General features: G+C 45.9%; 1 protein-coding gene across 2 annotated transcripts in view; it reads right to left on the bottom strand.

The window, feature by feature from the left end:
- The window catches only part of TBC1D8 (TBC1 domain family member 8), a 50,021-nt gene extending 48,837 nt beyond the window's left edge, over window positions 1-1,184 (bottom strand). For both annotated transcript variants that reach the window (XM_049834237.1, XM_049834238.1), the window contains exon 1: window positions 1,027-1,184. In XM_049834237.1, the coding sequence (XP_049690194.1) occupies window positions 1,027-1,153 (127 nt within the window). In that variant the 5' untranslated portion in view covers window positions 1,154-1,184. The remainder of the gene's footprint in view (window positions 1-1,026) is intronic.
- Between the last annotated feature and the right edge of the window lie 17,743 nt (window positions 1,185-18,927).

The raw sequence follows: 18,927 nt of genomic DNA, 5'->3' as shown, positions 1-18,927 counted from the left end.
CCATTAAAAATCCTGATTTTTAAAAGGTACAGAACAGCCTCGCCTGCTTTTTAAGAGTTACGCATTATTTCTCCAAAGTATTGTTTGTTTGAATTCAGCTGCTGATGCCTCTGAACCCAAAGTTTGGCCCAAATTCCTTGCTCGGTTACCCTACAACGTCGACGCAGCCTAACGCAGTGTTCTCCCTGGAGTTATTCAGAGATCTATGCCGTTGCGAGGGTAGAGCGCGATCCTCCTTCTCCACATACACCCTTCACCACACGTACCTGGGGTGCCACACGGGTACAACGTGCCGCACCTATAGCCACGTAAGCCGTAGGATCATCAACGCGAAAATAACTCAGAATCCACTTCACGAAACCGAATTAACACCCCCCCCTCCCCGTAACCTACGTATCGGCCCAAAGTCCGAAGCCCCATCGGTATTTACATAACTCCCTTAACATAAAGGAGCCGGCCAGCCCCACCGTCTGGGGAGGGTGAGGGGCACAGCCGAGCTGGGGTGCCCCCAGCAGCCCCCCCCGAGCCCAGCGACCTCCGCCCGGTGCCCGCCGGGGTTTCCGCGGGCTGCAGGCGGTCGGCCGAGCGGGGCCGGCCTCGACCCCGACCCCCCAGCGGCTCTCCTCAGCCAACTCCACCGGCCGCGGGCTTCCCTCAGCCACCGTGAGGGGAGATAAAAAAATAAAAGTGGCTTTAGCGGTGCTCAAGGCTACAGAAGCACGAAGCTGCTCCCGAGGCAACTCCGGGGGGGGGGGGGGGGGGGGGGGAAGCCGGGGCCTCTCCGCTTCGCGCTCTCCCCCGAACCGAACCGAACCGCTGAGGGGCCCGGCCGCGGCCCGAACAAAGAGGCCGCTCCCGCCTCCCGCAGCCCCCCCCCCACACACACACCCCCGCCGCCGGTGTGTGTGGGGGGATCCCCCCGGCACGGCCAAGTTCCCTCAGGGCAGAGTGGAGGCAGGGTGTGTGTGTGTGAGGGGACGACGACCCACCGCCCGGCCCGGCGCCCCGCCGAGCCCCCCCAGGTACCCGTGAAGCGGCCGCCGCCGTCTCCGTGTCCCCGACGCCGCTGCAGGATGAAGTAGCCGCTGCTCTTCTGCGTGACCCACAGCTTGAGGGCGTTTTTCAGCAGCACCTCCTCGGGCTTCAGCCACATCTTTCCCCGGCTCGGAGTCTCTCTCTCTCTCTCTCTCCCTCCCTCCGTCCCCCCCCCCCTGCCCCGCCGCACCCCCTCTGCCCGGTCACATCGCCCCCCACGGGCTGCGCGGCTCCGGCTCCCAGCTCCGGCTCCCTCCGCGCGGGCCCGGCCGCCCGGGGAGGGGCGGGAGGCGGAGCCCGGCTGCGGGCCGCCCTGCGCGGGGAGCCGGGGGCTTTGTGAGGCGGAGGCGTTCGCCGCCATCGGGGACGCTCCGTGCCCTTACGGCGGGGCGGGGGGGGGGGGGGGCAGCTCCGGCTAGAGGGAGAGGGGGAGCAGGGGGGGGTCCCGGTTTTCCCTCTCGGGGGTCTCATGGCGTCCCGACCCCCCCTCGCAGAGCACGGGGGTGTTCCGGCAGTACCCCGGGGTCCCGGCGTACAGCAGCCCGGTACCGGACGGTCCCCGCCTTTTCACAGCGGGCGGCGCCTGGATCGGGCCCCCCCAGGTTTATGCGAGCAGGCTCGGCGTGGGGGCCGTGGGTGCTCACCCCCACCCGTGGGTCCGCGTGTCCCGCGGCCCGGGGAGCCGTCGCGGGTGGCGGGAAGGAAAGGGGAAGGGTGCCCCGGGGGGGGACTCTGCTTTCCTGTTTTCTTCTAGCTCACAGCCCAGAGCCTGAGCCCGCAGCCGCTCTGGTGTTTGGATGCCAGGGCTCGAAACTTCGACTGAAAACGCAGAAGCTGCGTTTTACAGGGGTTTGTTTCTCATTTGAGGAACGGCTGAGCTGTCGGCAGGATCGTTTGTGAGCCCGCACGAACGGTTCCTGCTGCAGCACCTTACCGCTGGTGATGCTCTGACGCGGTGTTTTACGTTCTCGTTATCCCAGACTGCCGTTGAAACGTGACCGGTGTGCTTTCTTTCAGTCCCATCCCGCTTCCGATTAACAGCAAACATTAAATAATTTCTTTATGACCATCGCAGGTGCAGGCTGCTAAGCCTCACGCGCTCTTCATTTGGATTAAAGACCCCAGTGGCTGTGGGTTACATCACGTACTCATAATTTGGGCAAAGATCCCTCTAAGTAGAGAATCTTGATTAGACCTGAGCTTCACTTTACCGAGCTCAGCCTATCGTTATGTGAGTTGTGAACGTCCCAGCTCTTTGAAAGGGACTGATGCTGCAGTGCGCTAGTTAGCATAGCCAGCGGTAATTACTAACTGGGATTTGGAAGGTGCCCGTGTGGACTGCTTTCCAGCTGCCAGTGGGAACATTTAGCAGGCAAAATTCTGTACTCGGCTGCAGTGTAGCAAACGCCGTGTGATCCGTGTTGTCTACAATTTTGATGTAAAGCAATGATTTCATTTCCATACATAGAATAGCAAGCAAGCATTGCTGAGCATACTACTTGTCTGATACAAAAATAAAACCTGTTAAAAGGAGGAGATGATGGACATCCACATAACAATGTATTTAAAAATTAATGAGAGTGTAAGAAGGAGTTATTTAAAATGCTCTTTCAGGATAAGAATAGCTCACAGGTTTCTCCTGCCCCCAAAACAATCCTGACGACATGTAAGTCTTGAAAGTTTAAATGCTCGGTGAAGTGAGATGGTGATTATTTCTTCTCTTTTCAGATATTTTAATATTAATTTTTGTTGGTTTTGGAGCATTTTTTACATTCAACCTTGGGGTTTGGGCAGGCTGATTTGAGACATAATTGAGAAGAGGACCAAGCAGATTGCTGGCCTTTGAGGTGCTTTTGAGCTTGAGAGTTAGTGAAAGAGTAAAGCAGTTGGTTTCAGGATCCGGTGTCGTGCACACCTGCCTCTGTTAATTACACCTTGAGACACGCTTCTGGTTGAACCACCACCAGTACTCCATCAGAGTCACGGGCTTTGTAACCACATCCAAGTTGGCCCACCAAAATGGGATCATTCATGCTTTTTAAATAAGCAGCTTTTCCAACACGTGGAACCAGTGGAAGGTAATTAACAAAGAACTTCTGAGAAATGGCTTCGGAGTTGGGGAAGGGGGATGAGGGAAAACCCACCCAGGACATCAAACTACAAGCAAGCACTTTGTAATATATATAGTAATAAACACATCTACTGAAAGTAGGAGCGTACTTCTTTTGCAACGTGGCATTGTGCGCAGCATTGTGCTGACATCCCGAGGAGGCTGCAGAGAGATGTGGAGTTTTAGGATACCATCACCCTCGCTCCCACCCCCTGAGGATCTCCTTTCCCGCAGAAGTCAGCAGGACACATGAACCCTCCAAGGAGCCACTCTGAGCATGAACCCGTTCGGTGGGCACCACGTCCCTCATGCTGCCAGGCCAGGTATTTTGAACGGTCCCTGGCCTTGGCCGCGGCACAGCTGAGGGCCGTTCGCACGTGCCCTTCCCCTGGCTCTTCTGCACCGCTCCTAACCTCGAACAGGGCAGCCGCAGGTGTGAGGAAGCGGTAACACAGCCACTTCGGCACCGAAACAGGCACCTCCAGGTCCAAAAGGCTTGCAGAAAGAAGTTGAACATGCTTATTGTATTATTTAACCAAAAAACAGCAAGGAAAAAATATCCCGCACATATGTTTCACCACCAAATGGTGCAGCCTCTACCTGCTAACTAGATGGTCTTTGTCAACAGCTAACAAAAGGTTTATGTTCATGGAGAAAGTCCTGCAGCGATGTACTGGCTATTTCCACAGCCAGTATTTGAACAGGATTTGGATGATTGGAGGATCTTCTGAAATCTCCTGTGAGGCTATAGTCTTATAATGCTGTTGTCTAGAGAGGTAAATAAAACCAGGGAGGACAGGAATCTAGTGCATTATTGGACAAAAACCAGCGTGCTGTGAGAAGCTAAACACCTTTTTATAAGTTCTCTGATATAGTCTAGAAAAGATAGGACTACCTTACTCGATTGCTTGAAGGTACTTAAGGTTAGTAGGCAGGAGAAAAATAGCTTCAGAAAAAATGAAGATGTATTTGAAAGGAAAGAACTGAAAGAAAATGAGGTTTCTGGCCTTGTGCCACCCTTAACATGCACTCTGAAATGACTGTGTTTGGGTTATTTATGATGCTATGTATCTTTCCAAATTGCAGTACCAAATAGCACAGGGCAGGGAGTCTGATGTTGAGGCTACATTCAAGCACAGCATCAGTCATACCAGGAATAAACTGCAGAGATCCTGAGCATCCGTGAGACGGAGTGCAGACTGCACAGGGCACAGGGGACAGTCGCAGGGAAAACTTTGCGTTCCCTTCTTGCCTTTGTCACTGACTGCCCTCCCAGCCCTAGGCATGCCCTTTAACTTCACCTGGCTTCATCTTCTTCATCCATCAAACACGCATATAATTTTTATTCTGGATGTCACCGAGATGCTTGGGGAAGGCGGATTCCTCACGTGCATCAAATGAATGATGCCTCCATGGGCAAGAAACAGGCAGCCGCGGTGGTCTGGACCTCCTCCTGCCTGGCTGGCCCTCTGCAGACGGTACCGAACCCTCTGAGCCTACACTGGGGAGGTGGAGGGGGGCTGGCAACGCTTGAACATACTTAGGAGAGCGTGCAATGCTCTAGGATAGGGTTTGAGGGTTGCAGTTGCATAGTTGAAGCTGACACATGTACGGGCTGCCACCAAAACAGGTTGCCCGTGCTCCCTCTCCCCACCCAGACCTCCTGTCGTGAATTGCATTAACTAAACTAGTCAAAAACTAACTTTTATTTATTCAAGTGTTTTGGATAGGTTAGTTCTTTGGTTATGTTGTGACTGTAGGAAAACTAGGGTAAAAATGCACATCCTGGGCTGGGGGAAAGAAACAGGCTGATCTTTCAGGCAGGAGACTGTAGGGAGATTTATTTGCATTTATCATGAAATGAGAGCCTGGAGATGGAGATTCATTTATTTATACTTACAGCAACAAATTAGCTGGAATTTGGCTAGCATTCTGCAAGTCCATTCATCTCCATGTTTCCAGTTTTGAGTCTTTACCTTGTTTCTTTATTAGTGTCTGAAAAAGCCCTAACCAGTGAGCTAATTGAATTCCCAAGACACAGCTGATGAAACTCCCAGATGATCTCAAGTTTGGATGTACCAGAGGCAGCAGTGAGTGCAGAGAAATAGTGTAGGGTGCTAGGGAAATAATAGACATTAGCAAATATACCGTTGGAAATTCAAGCTGCTGGCTAATACACCTAGGGAAAAACAACTAAAATATACTTATTCCAGGGGACAAAAAAAAAAAAGCCTCACAGAGCTTAATCAACAGCTGCTGGTTTCAGCCCTTTATTTTCTGCAGCCCCCAAAGTTTTCCACTACGGCTTCAGCCTCCGGTAGACCAGTTGTCAGCAGGCATCAACACATTTGCCTTTCTTAGTGGCATGTCCCCTTGAAGGCATCAGCCAATGTGGGGGTCCGCAGCCCTCTAGCCAAAAACCATTGAGCTCTCAGACAGCAAGAAAGAGATTTTTCTGAAGAACTGAAGCCACAAGTCTTCAGATTCTCTATATTGATATGTGGCTGGATTCTGAAAAGACCTTATCTTCTACCTACACCAAACTAAGGAGCAGATGTGTTGACACACTTGGTCAGCACCCAGCAGCAGCCTTAAGCCCTCAGCAAGCTCCTCCAGGCACAGGGTCACCCTTTGAAAGGACCCTCAAGATCCAAAATCCCCCCCCTGCTAAGACTGCCAGGTTTTCCATGTAACATAGGATTATACTTCCTGTACTGTGGAGACAAATCCCCATCTCAGACCAGGTAGGTGACAGTCCTCCTCTAGAGAAGTCTAAAGGGACCATTCTTGATATATTAATTTCAGAGTACTTCAGTGCTTGAACGATGTAGATCTAGTAGAGACAGTTTAAGAAAAGAACAACAGAAATTATTAAGGGTTTAAAGCTGACCTGTGAGCTCCGATTGGGTGGGTCTGATATATGTGTACCTTGGCTGCAAGTGACAACTGAAGTGGAGCACAAAATAGCTGCCTACAAGTATCAGCGTGTTATACACGAAGAAGATGATGTATTTATTGCATTTAAAAAGCAAGTCACTAAAAGCAGTAAGAGAGTTAGGTTTTTGTGGGTTTTTTTCCAAAAAGGAAAGGTTAGGCTAAATACTAAGCAAATCCTGCTGACCAGGAAGTTTTTTACTGTGCTGAATAGTGTACCAAGGGACTAGAGGCATTTTAGAAATTGTATAAGATAAATCATTTTATATAAGATGGAGTTACTTTCTAATGTAACTCTGTGATCAGAAAGATTAGGCAACCAGGTAAGATGCCCTCTGCCTCCTATGCCCAGCTAATGACTTTCTTCACTACAAAAAATCCCCTACAAGACGGGATTTTTTAAGATGCTTTGAAAGGCTTCTCTGCAAGGTTTGTCATGTCAGACACCCACCCAGAGATTGTCCTGTTGGAAAGGGGCCATGTTTGCTTCTCACTTGCAGAAAGTCCACTTCAAATTTGGCAGAAACGAGAGGGCCTAAAGGGAAATCACGGTAATTCACACGCAGTTCCCAACTCCTGGCAGCATGCCTCCATTGAAACCACGCTGCAAAGACCCCTCCTGCCAGACGTAACATATCCCGGGAATATGCAGAAGCAATTCTTAAGCTTAGATCTTCTAAATAGCTTCAAACACAAGATGCATTTGGGTTTGAAAGGATCCGGGAGATGGCAAAGGTAGTCAAGGTCTTCCTCACCAAGAACTGCTGTGGAAACGGCGTGAGCATTCTCAGCTACATTTCCAAGTAACTTAATCTCCATCATCTTTCTCCTCTAATGACTGGATTGCAAAAGCCAGTTAATGTTTATGGGTCCACATGTTTTTGTCTTCCAGCCTGCTCTAGTAAAGCAACAAAACTGTTACGACCTGTAATTAATTCCAGAGGTTTCATTTATTATCTCTGATTAAATTAATGCCTGTGTAATAATGAAGATATAAGAAGATATAATACACTATCAGGGGCAAGTGCAATTAAGCTACAGGCAACACTGTAAAATCACATTAGAGGTCTTGACTCACAGTTTTATGCAATAATATTTCATGGCTTTTTCCCTGTCAACAACATTATAATGTGCATTTTTTTATTTCAACTGGCTGAACTCATTCAAGTACTAGGTCTTTGGATGAACTATTTAGGACAGCAATGTCCAAAATATTTGTGCTGCTGATTCCACTTCTTGTTTTACTTCCAGCATCACTCCCTGACTTCCAGTTGCAAAACCCACTTCTGCAATTTAGGACTGCCAATCCTTTTCTGGGAACCACACAGTTATGGTGATACTGGAAGGGCTATCATATTTCAAGGTGTTTGATAAGCATTTCCTAAGCCTCTCTCATTAATTAAAATAATACATACATGTGGTTTAAGGCAGTAATTATCCAACTTTTTTCTTGTCTCACTCAACTTCTAGTTCTCCAAAACACTGGAGGAAAAAAACAGTCCCTTAGCCCTATACTCACATACAGCAAATCCCTGCAGAGCACACAGGTGATAGAGGGGAAACCCAGGCAGGGGCTTCATGGCCACTGTTTCTGCAAAGGACAGCAGAGGAGTGTGACCACGACTTGCCTTCCAGTCACTTGACACCCCACCACCAGTGTTTAATAATGCTTCTGCACTCTGCCAGAGTTGAGTTACGGCTGCTTTCGTCTCCACCTTCAGTAGGTGCAGAAGACCTCTCTTCATCACAGCTTGCCCAACCCCATTGGTAATGACCCTGGGAAGCCAAGAGGAGATGCTGTTGATGCCTTCTGGTATGATGGAAAGAAGAAGGTACTTCTCATATTACCGCCCAGGATACCCCCCTCCCTGTCCGTCCTCCAGGGGCCCTGACCCCTCATCTCAGAGGCATTTTCATTCTCAAAGACATAGCTATGGATAGAACCCTCCCTTTTATATATCACCCAGTTTGACATTGAAATAAGACACTAAAATTCCTCTGGTACAAAAGGAGGGGAATGTCAAGCCCTATATAAGAAACTGCATACCAAGAATACCATTTATTTTTGACATGGCATAGTCTCTATAGTGTAGTGGGAACAGAAGAGCTGGCCTCCTAAAATGCACTGGCACTCTTTAAGGGGAATGAAGCAAGCAGCCAGCGGTTTTGATACCCTTTGGAATGTAATGAATTAAACTTGGTGATACGAGACCTTGAACAAGACAGCAAATTAGTGATGCCAAGAACAAAGGTGGCAGAATCAGAAGAAAAGGTGCAAAGGCTCCATAACCTGTGACAAGGTGAAAAGCCCAGAGCAGAGAGGACAAAACTTGCTAAATGGAGGTTGTGACCCGCCCGTTTTCTAATTGCAATTTTCTGTAGACCGGTGGTGTTTCAGCAGCGAAAGCAAATGACCTTGATAGGAAAAAGGTATTGCTGCACTAACATGCTACAGAAAGCGTAGCTGCTGGCATTCACTCGTGCTAGGCAGTCTCAAAGGAAGCCTGAAGTGGAGCGGCCAGTGTTAGCAGCAGCTTCCTCCAGGGCTGTTTCCTGATCCAAAATCCTCATACTAATTCATCTTCCAAGATCAAAAAGTCTTCAGGAGTTCAGCAATAGTTAGGTGATTTTGGGAAAAAAACAAAACCCAAGCCACCTCCAAAAGTATGCCAGCATTGTTTATAGTGCCCCATCTTGTTTCTGTATGAAGATGGGCAGGGGTATTTCTACCACAGCTGTCTTTTGCTGGATCTGAGTACAATCTGCCTTAGCTATAAGTAAGGCCTAGGAAGCTGGCAGAGTTTCCATTTTGCTTTGCTGCACTTGGAGCCAGAGGTTCTTGTTGTTTTAAAGATTTCCTTTAAGTGCTTACCCTGTTTTTCCTTCAACCATCCCCTGAAATATCATCCATATAAACAGAAAGGCCTTTTTGAAATCATGAAATAACCATGCCTTTTTCTCAGTCAGAGAACTCAAGCACACAAGAGTTGCAGAACAGAAACACGTGAAAGTATATCATCTCCCTTTAAGTTATTATGGTCTCCGTCCTGCGTATATGCAGCGGGGTCTGATACCATACTCCTGTTCCATGGGATTTCTCATAACCCTGCGCACATAGGGACTCTACGACCATCTTGAAGCCACATAAAACTCTACCGCTTTCCATTTTTGTGAACCCTGCCCACCTGTTTGGCAGCTGGGGAGAGTCAGCATCTCCCACCATAGGCCTCAACGCCGTGTTACCACCCGAGCAGCATCGGTGCGAGCGTGCCGGGGCTGCTGGTGGTGCTGGGGCTGGGCACGGCAGTGCGGCAAGAAGCTGTAGGGAGGAACTACCATTTCTGCTCACCTCCTGAGGATTTCGAACCACCCGTGGGGAGCTGCAGCTGCAAGAGTGCCAAAACTGTGTCACAGCGCAAACCTGATTGTCACAGAAGTGTCAGCACTTTGAGACAAGTTTTAAAATGCGTATGTGAGCTCCTTTGAGGTACCCTTTAAGATAATTTTTTTCTGGCAATTTTTTACTCATTTCTGTGCACTCAGGATCCCCAAAGGAGCATTTCTGTTGTGATTCTTACATCTTCCCACTGATCTGCTATGACACTCAAGGTTATGCTGAGAGTATACTTGGCACATCGCTGATATTGCCGGGTAGGAACTGAGCTCCACAAGCCTAGGACTGGATTTGAACCTGCTCTCTTTATCAGTACTGCATTTCTGCTTCTACCTCACTGCTATATTCTGTGTGAAAGCTCTGTGATTGCCTCCTGTTTTGGCTGCTGGCTAATTTAAACATGACACCCACCATTTCAACAGAATTTGGAGGCTTCTTCAGCACCCATGTTTTTGCAGATAAGCAAACAAGACATTAGTCTTTGAAACAAACATGGCCATAGAACAATTAAAGTTGGGAATGCATCATCTCAAAGAAAATAACTATAACTCTCTCTTCCTTTTTTTATTATACTGCTATAAACATATTTTTTTTTCCGACTACCAATTCACATGGTTTCTAATCCAGTCCCGCGTTGTTTCTCCCTCACTTCAGCGAAGCTGGTGACGACATACACGTCCATGTTTTCTATTCCTTTCAGGAGTAAAATATTCATCACACACAGAAATGCACCCAAACCATCTGGCTAGTCTTTATGGGAGATGTAGAAAGAACTGAAAACATGCTCTGCTTCCCTTCCCATTTGCACAGATGAATGGGTTTGCTTGGAAATCTTTTAATCTTTGTTTTACTCTGCCCTTTTTGTAAGTGTCTTAAGCCCACAAAGTGTTTGTTTCCATTCTTGTCATGGTGCAATAGTAACAAATTAAAATGTTTTTACATATCTATTTCTCTCATAAACCAGTCTCTCCTTACATACTTTGGGAAAACCCAACAAGCCAACAGAGCCTGAATTTTCAGAAGCCGTTGCTGCTTTTGAGTGCACAGGTTTAGACCTAGCTTTGCAGAAGTAATCAGCATACAGTTGACAATGACGGCAACTGTGAAATCAATCCCTTTGGAGTTCTGGTGCTAAGTGTTGAGAAGAGCTCTTAAAAGTAGTTTCTGCTTTTGAAAACTTTGGACTTAAGCCAGAGCTTTCATCTCCTTATCTATGAAAATGGAATATGGCTTAAATACCTCTCCAACAGCTCATGAAGTTTCATTAATGTTTATAAAAGGCTTAGAATTGAAAAGCACTGACTATTACTGATTATTTATTAATTCCTGTTGTCTTGCACCTTCACATTCCTTTCACATGTCAAAGAAGGGGATTTTGTGAGCAGCAGAACCAGCAAAACCCCTAACAGCCTCCACTCTCCTCTCTGCCTTCCCTTACTGTAACAGTCTCCCTGCACCCCCTCTCCAGATCCCCACGCTGCCTTTACATCTTCAGTCCCCCCTTCTCCCAATACCTCCTGTCTCCCCTCCTTCCAGCGTGGTCCTGGACTCCCTCCCAAGGCCTCCATGCTGAGGCCGGCTGGTCCGACACAGGTGCAGCGCGGCCAAGAACTGAGAGCATGAAAATTGGTTAGACTTGAGAGACCGAAGAGCAAAAATGAGGGCAGACTCCACAGTAGACCCCTTCTCCGCCACCAAGCTTCCAGCTGATGGAGCTTGTACAGCTCCATCTCTTCCAGGCCTCTGCCCCCCTCTCTCCGTTAGCTGAAATTAGCCACAGGCTTAAGAGTTATGGGAACGGGGAGGTTGGTACAAAACTCTGTAAATACAGAGTTGTTTTTTTCCTTTGTTGATCAAGTAGACATTTGAAATGCTCTGAATGTTCAGATCGTAAATAAACTACACTGAGCCAACTCACTTTTTCCTGTTGAAACCATTTATCTAAGTACAGTACTGGCATTTCTCTGTGCTCCTTTTTACAAGGTTGCACTCACAGTGGTAGATGTATGTGACTTGATCCATTCACGGTACAGATCAAGTCTTCTGAGGACACAGTGGCTTGTCTCAGAAGTGCTTATGTTCTTCAGCAACAAGACTCAGGACCTTAACACAAAGACATTTTTAGGAGCATTTTCATGCTATTGATCTATCCTATAGTAGCTCTCAGCGCATCTACCTTGTGCCAATGTGAGATAAAGTTTAGTCTGCCCCAGCATGGCCTGTGGAAGCTGCAGTAACTCCTTCTGGCCAGAGGAAGGATGTTGTAAACCAAGGAGCTTGCTGGGGCATGCCATCTCCTAAAGACAAAGAACATATCTACAAAAATACAGGAACATGTACATCTGTACAGGCACTTTGTATACCTACATGGAGAAAGCAGTGAGCTAACAGAGGAACTGAAATCAAGCTAATTGTATTACTGCTTTGCCCTTTTTTGGCTGAGGAGCAGCCCTAGGACTCGGGAAACCTGATGCTTTCAGTTCTGCCACACATTTGGAGCTCTGGCAAGTTACACCTCTGCCCGCTTCTCGCTGTAGCATTTACCCTGGCTTACATATGTGGGTGTGGATACCCAGACAAACCAAACTTGCCCCAAAGCACACATTTGATTCACAGTTCTATATGCAAGTCCACGCGAGGAGTTTTGGGAGTTTTGGGACTTCAAAGCATCACCGGTATGAGCTACCTAAGGAACTGTTTCACCACATGCTGCGGAAAGACGTGTTTGTCTTTCCTCAACTCCTGCTCACAGACGTTCCTAGTCCATTATTGAACTACCAAAAATAAAATACTTCTGATTCAGCATTTTCTCCCTTGTGTCCTCTCCAGCTGCTGCCCAGGCATGGATCCCGCACCATTGAATGAGCTGTTCCTGTTTTGGACTGTGATGTTATTTCAGAAGGATGCACACAGAAGGCTCTGGCCGTGAAAGGAATTTCAGCAGTGGTGTTTTTAACCCTTACTTGACAGTGATAGTCCCTGGCAAAGAAATGGTGCTGCTGATGTAGCAGAATGGAGATGGCTGTTGTTTGCCTCAGCCCTCGCCAGCTGAGGTCTCTGGTGCCACAGGGTTGTGAAATTGCATCAAGATCTAGAGTAGGGGTGATGAGCAGCAGCTACAGAGTTATTGCGCAGGGAAAGCCGCCTTCATGGAGCCCTGTGAAGAGCTTACTCTGACCCAGAGGTGCTATAATAAACCAGGGAGAGGGGCCAGTGCACAAATGGGTCATCACTACTAACCGGGAGATGGCCATGCCAGGTCTAGGTAACCATTTTCGTGTTGGTTAGACAACTTCTAATGCTGTGATAGTAAGATGTTTGTGCTGTGGTTGCTGATGCCAAACCACAGGCTCCGGTGGCTAATATATGTGAAATAGTAGCTGGCTGAGGCAGAGTGCACTTTTCCAGCTACACTGACTGCATGCGCCTGTCCTTGGTGTGATCTCTGCAAGAAAGCAGGAATGATTGGCAGTCAGGGACATAGATCTGCAGATGGTGGCTGATCACAGGGAAACATTTATGGACACAAGCACAGGATGCATAGTGCATGAAACAGGGATCCCGAAGAAAGCTAGGGTTTCCCCTCTGGAAAAGGGACTCAGTTTCTTTCCAATGATACACTTACAAATAGAATGTTTCTGCCCGTCATTACATTATTTGACCCACTTCACGATCTTTTGTCCGGCATGCAAAGCTATATGCTGAGGTCAGATCACCTTATGGGAAAAGAAGGTTTAATTATATATTAAATACTTGCAGAATGGTTTCAGTTGCTGAAGGCAAAATGGCTCAGCCTTCAAACTTGTTTGGATGCCAGTGTGCTCCATGCCATTTGTGTTACCACAGCACTCTGGACCTTAACAGCTTCTGTGAGGGTGTCAGTTAAGGACGCCAGTTTTCTGCGATAGGCAGGGACAGCAAGAGAAATCAGGGATGCCACAGGGTCTCATAGCTCTGTACTGCAAGTGGCACACTTGTGCGCTTGTGTACATCGTACTTTGTGTATGTGAGAGGAAGGCTTTCATGCTGTAGGTATTTCTTGACTCTTCTTCCTTTCCCATGCACTCCAAGGCCAACCACATGCGAAAAAAAATTGGATCTGTGTCCAAAATCACTAAGCACTTGCAGGAGAACAGGGAACCTTTATTCCCCTCCCCCCCCTCCCCCCCCAACAGATTCCTGCCTTGTCATCTTATCTAAGAAGGAAACTGTATTCTTGGTTTTTTGGTAATGGGGGAGGGGAGAAGAGAATTTTCTTATTTACATTGCCCATCACAACAGGGTCATTGCTTCTGTGGCATCTTTTTTATCTCATCTTTACCCATTAGCCTGTTCTGATTCCCTTGCAAGACAGTAGTTTCCAGATGCTCAGATACTTCAGATTTAAGCTTGAAAGAATTTCAGTTCAGTGAAGAAGGGTGGGGCAACTGAAGAAAAGGCATGTCACCAACACTGGTTTAAATACATTTTTAGGGCACTGACTTGCTGGAATTCCCTAACAGAAAAAGCTGCTTCCCAGAGCTGTGACAAGGGACCTTATCTATTTGCTAAAAAGATGTTTAAGCACTATCTGCTGACCAGCATATTAGTGAATAGGGAGGAACTAAAGGAAGCTTAGTCTCTTAAATGATCCTACCAATGTCTCCATTAAAAAAAATTCTCAAACATCACAATAAGGATGCTAGAAAGGCATGAGCAGATGTCAGACTAAGTTGGAGAAGCTGTCTGAAAACCAGAACTGCTTTTCCTTTTACCTGTCTGCCCTTCTCCCTTAATGTGGCATCATGCTACATATATCCAAGGTGTTTATGCACTTCCATCGCTACTTAGACTTAAAATACAAGCCACAGAGGAGAATGCTGTGATGCTGAAATATAAGAGAATATATAAGTCACAATGGAACATATTTCCATTCATACAACTCATGTTCACTAGGCTTATAATCTTAGCTTTATCTTTAGACTATTTCTCGGGCATCTGGACTATTTTCCAGACATCACTGCAAACACAGGTACAGTAAATAAATAATTATACTACATACTTCCCTCCAACACAGAAACACACACATCCTGCTCAGGACCGTATCTTACAGTGGAAAAGGCAGGTGGTCAGGCAGCCAGGGGACAGGCTGCTCTTCTGCCGTAGTCTGAACATACTTGGTATGTTTGGTAGGTAAAAATCTCCCAACAGTGATGCTGGAAAAACTCAGAGACTGCCCACAACTTAATATATTGGCAAATCTGCACTCTTCATTTGAGGCAGCATGTGCACTTGCAGTGGGGTTATCAACTGAGTGGTTAGATGTGAACCTGTCCCTATTTCTCCAGTGTATACTATTTTCCATGACAGGAATTACCTGGGAAACCCTTGTGGGGTAATGGCAAAGACAGCGATGACCACTTCTCTAGCTCTGGTTTTGCCTTTCTTTCCCAAGGTTGTTCCTTGAGCCACCACTGAAGAAGCTCCCCAGAACACGACCTTAACATTCAGTCCCTTTGCATTCAGCCCCTTTGGACTGCCAGCATGTTGCTGCCTACTCACTGAATTCAACCAGTACTTTACTCTCCAGTGAGGGAACTGATGAGATCTCTCCTCTGGCCCAGCCGCTGATTTTCATAAAACTTACATGCATTTAAGAGTTCTGAAAGAATTTTGCCTTTCTGTCAGATCTAGCTGGAAAAGATTAATGGTGAGAAGTTGATGGGAAGGGGGGAAGGGGGCTGATTTGATAGACAGACAAATAGACAATGTGATTGCATCAGTCTCATTTCCTTAGGAAACTGGGCTAAAAATAAAAGGCTTTATTTGCCCCTGGGAATAAAGCAGAATGTCTCTCACATCTTTACAAAACATTTGTTTCTATGTATACTTATAAATAGTCAGGATGAGAGAGGAAGTTTGCACTGGATTTTGAGCAAAGAATTAAAAGGAAGAGCAGGAGGTGCGTGAATTTCAAAACCGGGGGTCCTTTTAGGCATACGACAGCAGCACAGCAACCCATGCAGGGTCTTGTACAGTGACACCACATTACCCATGTTTATACATCATTCGCCTGCAAAACAAATGCCTGTTGGGCAATTTTTCACACCACCACAGAATGAATGTACTTTTTCGGCACCAATGAGGGATGATGTGCTTAAGACCAAACACTTCATGCACTTTGAAGTCAGCAGACTCTCTCAGGTGTAAGTGAGCGACATGGAAATTGCTATATTTGATCAGATTTATGGTCTAGAGATTCCTGTCTGACGGTGACCAAGACTAGCTACTTCAGAGGAAATACTCCCCAAGAAGGTCTCATCCATCATTAACAGATTGTGTAAGCTGAAGAAGCACTTATACGCCTTCTAAATTTCTCCTTTCCTGCATGAACTCTAGATATTTTGTTATCTTTGAAAATGTTGTAAGCCTCCTTACAACCTTGGCCTCAGTGATAATCTGTGGCAGTAAGTTCTTTTTATGCATGCTGTATGTAAACTGCTTTCTGTTTACAAGATTTGAATTTACTACCTTTCGGTTTCATTGAACTGGCAGCATTGTGGACTTGGGCTTTTATAGTCACAATTAACAGACAGGGAAAAAAGCAGTTCTACATCCTCTAGAAACTTCTGATTGTTGCAAGACACGAGTGCTGACATAACATCAAAAAAAGAGAATGGTTCGTACAGCAGGAACCGAGGGTGACTTCCCTCATGGCGGGTTGGCAGAACAGATGCACTTGTATTGTCTATCATCTCCTTTGCTTTTGCACTACCTTTTATTTTTTGCTTCAATGGCCTATACATGGAAGCCCCTTCTTTCTGAGACATGCTAGAATATCCATTACAGGTATACTGTGCAGTCCCAGCAAATGCTGTACTGAGGACTGTCACTAGAGGCAGTCCTTGTCCTGAAGAATTTAAGTTTAAAATAGGAAAGACCAGCACAGTCTGGGAAAAAGGGATGCAACACACCATTGGAAGATAAGAAAAGGAACATGTATCTTGCCTGCAGGTATAACTGGGGCTCTTACCAGGAGTTAGCCTCCCCTCAGCTTCCAACTTGACCTTGCTTCTCCAGAGGATGGGACTGATCTGTCCTAACTTAGAGGTCAAATATGTGACACCTGAGCTAATCATTCTACAATCCCTCCGCCACCAGCCAAGAGAATTAGGTACTTCCAGGAGACCGTTCATGGGACCTATCTTAAATAAAAAGGTAACAGCCTTTTCGTCTGTCTTCAGTTATATGTATTTGAGATTTCTTCTCAGACCAGTTTAAAACCCATGCTCCGCTCTACTGCTTTCAGCAGTTACTCATTACTACCACCATCTATTCAAGGTAGACTATTTTTCCCATTTCCAAATTTGTCAACCAAATGAAGACGGCCTTCTTGATCATCTCTGTCACTAGTCAGAAGTCAGTGTCTCTGATACAGGCAGAAATAGAACTTTACTTACATTTTAATCACAAAACATGTGCCTATGCCTGTCTTGGGTACCTTATTTGCTAAAAAGTTTTTAATTTTTTAGGTAACCTCTGAGAATGGTGTATCTTAATTTCAGACTAATTTGCACACTGGGAAGTATTACTAAATCAAAGAGCATCTTAGACTCCAAAATCACTTACATGTTCTCAGAAATTTTGCTCCTGACCTCACTTGCATCATGATCTTGAAAGAAAAGCACAAAGATTGGAAAAACATCTGAACAAAATGGTAATCAAAGCAGCTGATTCTTTTTTTTTTTTTTTTTTAAGCTCAATAGCAAACCCCCTGTCTAATTATACTCAACTGCAATAAAGTCTGAGTCATGACTTGTCAGATGATCCTCTTGGTTGATGTGGTTACAAACCAACAGCTGCACATTGGGAAAGCAAGCAAAACGAAGACCTTGCAAAAGCATGTCTTCCTTGTTTCCCTGGTCCTTTGCTTTTCTCTCTCTCCATTACCTTACATGGGTTCAATCAACCTACAGGGCAGAAACTGCATTTCCTATCATCTTGATTGTGTCATGCACATTTATGTTGCTGTACAGATAATTGGTATGTAAAGAAGTGATGCTGTGAAAAGCCAGAAGGGTAAGGTTAATACTCGATGCAAACTTGACTGTTACTTGTTTGTTATAAACACTCCTTAACAAACCATGTCACAGCACTGGAAAAAGAAGGTCTTTAGTTATAACACAAGGAAAATACATGGCTGGTGCAGCCTGGCAATGCTGCTGTTAGTTTTATGTCCAAGTAGCCACACACTCGGGCTAGTCAGGGCACCATTTGGCTGCTTCACATCTTGCTCATTGACTTCTCAGAAACCTCTCCTGAAAACAAAACTCTCCCTAGGATGTAACTACTGAGTTATTCATCAAAAGGGAACTGCTATCTTATCTTACGTTGATGTGTATGTTTGCTCATTTCATTTTTCTTTTTGTGTTTCTTAGCCCACCCACTTAGCCTGAGTTAGGGGGTCCCATAACTCAGCTATCTCCTGTCCAGAGGGCATCCTTGGGCAGTTTACTTTGCTACGGAGCTAATGCATTGCATTCTCTGACAGCACTGACTGGATGTGGATCATTAGTATCTTCACCGTGACCAGAGCAGATAAGCGAAGCTGTGTCTGGATACAGTAATTTTGTGTTTTCCCCTTTTATTTCCTTGTAACAAGGATTAGGTCTTGCTTGTTTTAAGGCACTGGAAATTATATACTTCTAATGCAGCTGATTGCAGCAAACAGATGGCGGGTGAGGTGGGGAGACCTTTGGTAGATAGAGATTGTGGAATTTCTTTTTGGTAGAGAGATATTGTGTTGCATTTGCCTTGTCTTTGAATCACATTAAATATACACACTGTTAAAAGGCTATTGAAATGTTAAAATGTCAGTGTTTCAAATGAAAATCAATAGCATGCTATTAGGCTCATTATATTGCTGTTATGCATCATTAAAATGTATTTAAAAGCTTTCAGCATAGAACAGGAGATGAGATGAATAACAAGACACTTTGAGGATGTGCAGCATACTTAGAAGGCAATAAAGAGCCAGGCACAAGAGAAACTTTGTAGGCACTTGGAAAGAAAGCTGCAAAGAGCTCACTGGGTGTTTGAAACATATGGGAACGTGAGAAAATGAATGACGCAGAACTCGGGATACAGACAAATGAGCGGAGCTGCACCACTGCTGGAGGCAAACAAAATCGTCAAATATATTTAAAGATACTTTTCTAAATGGGTCTTTGCAGATTGAGGTTCTCTCTTTGCCTGGTCTGTATATACCACTGTACCACAATGCTCAGTGATGCTCCTAAAAATACTACTGACATTTTGCCTTCTTGCACAAAAGGATTGTATTAGGTCCTAAAAGCACATTTATAAATTAGCTTTTCCAAGCATCTTTCTGGTCAAATGTCATGTGGAAAAGTGTCACATCATCAGATACTCTAACTTACTTCTTCCCTGTCTGAAACAGATTTCTAATGAGAAA

Source organism: Accipiter gentilis, chromosome 31 (assembly GCF_929443795.1).
Source record: "Accipiter gentilis chromosome 31, bAccGen1.1, whole genome shotgun sequence".
Classification (NCBI taxonomy): domain Eukaryota; kingdom Metazoa; phylum Chordata; class Aves; order Accipitriformes; family Accipitridae; genus Astur; species Astur gentilis.
This window is presented reverse-complemented; position numbering and strand designations above follow the sequence as displayed.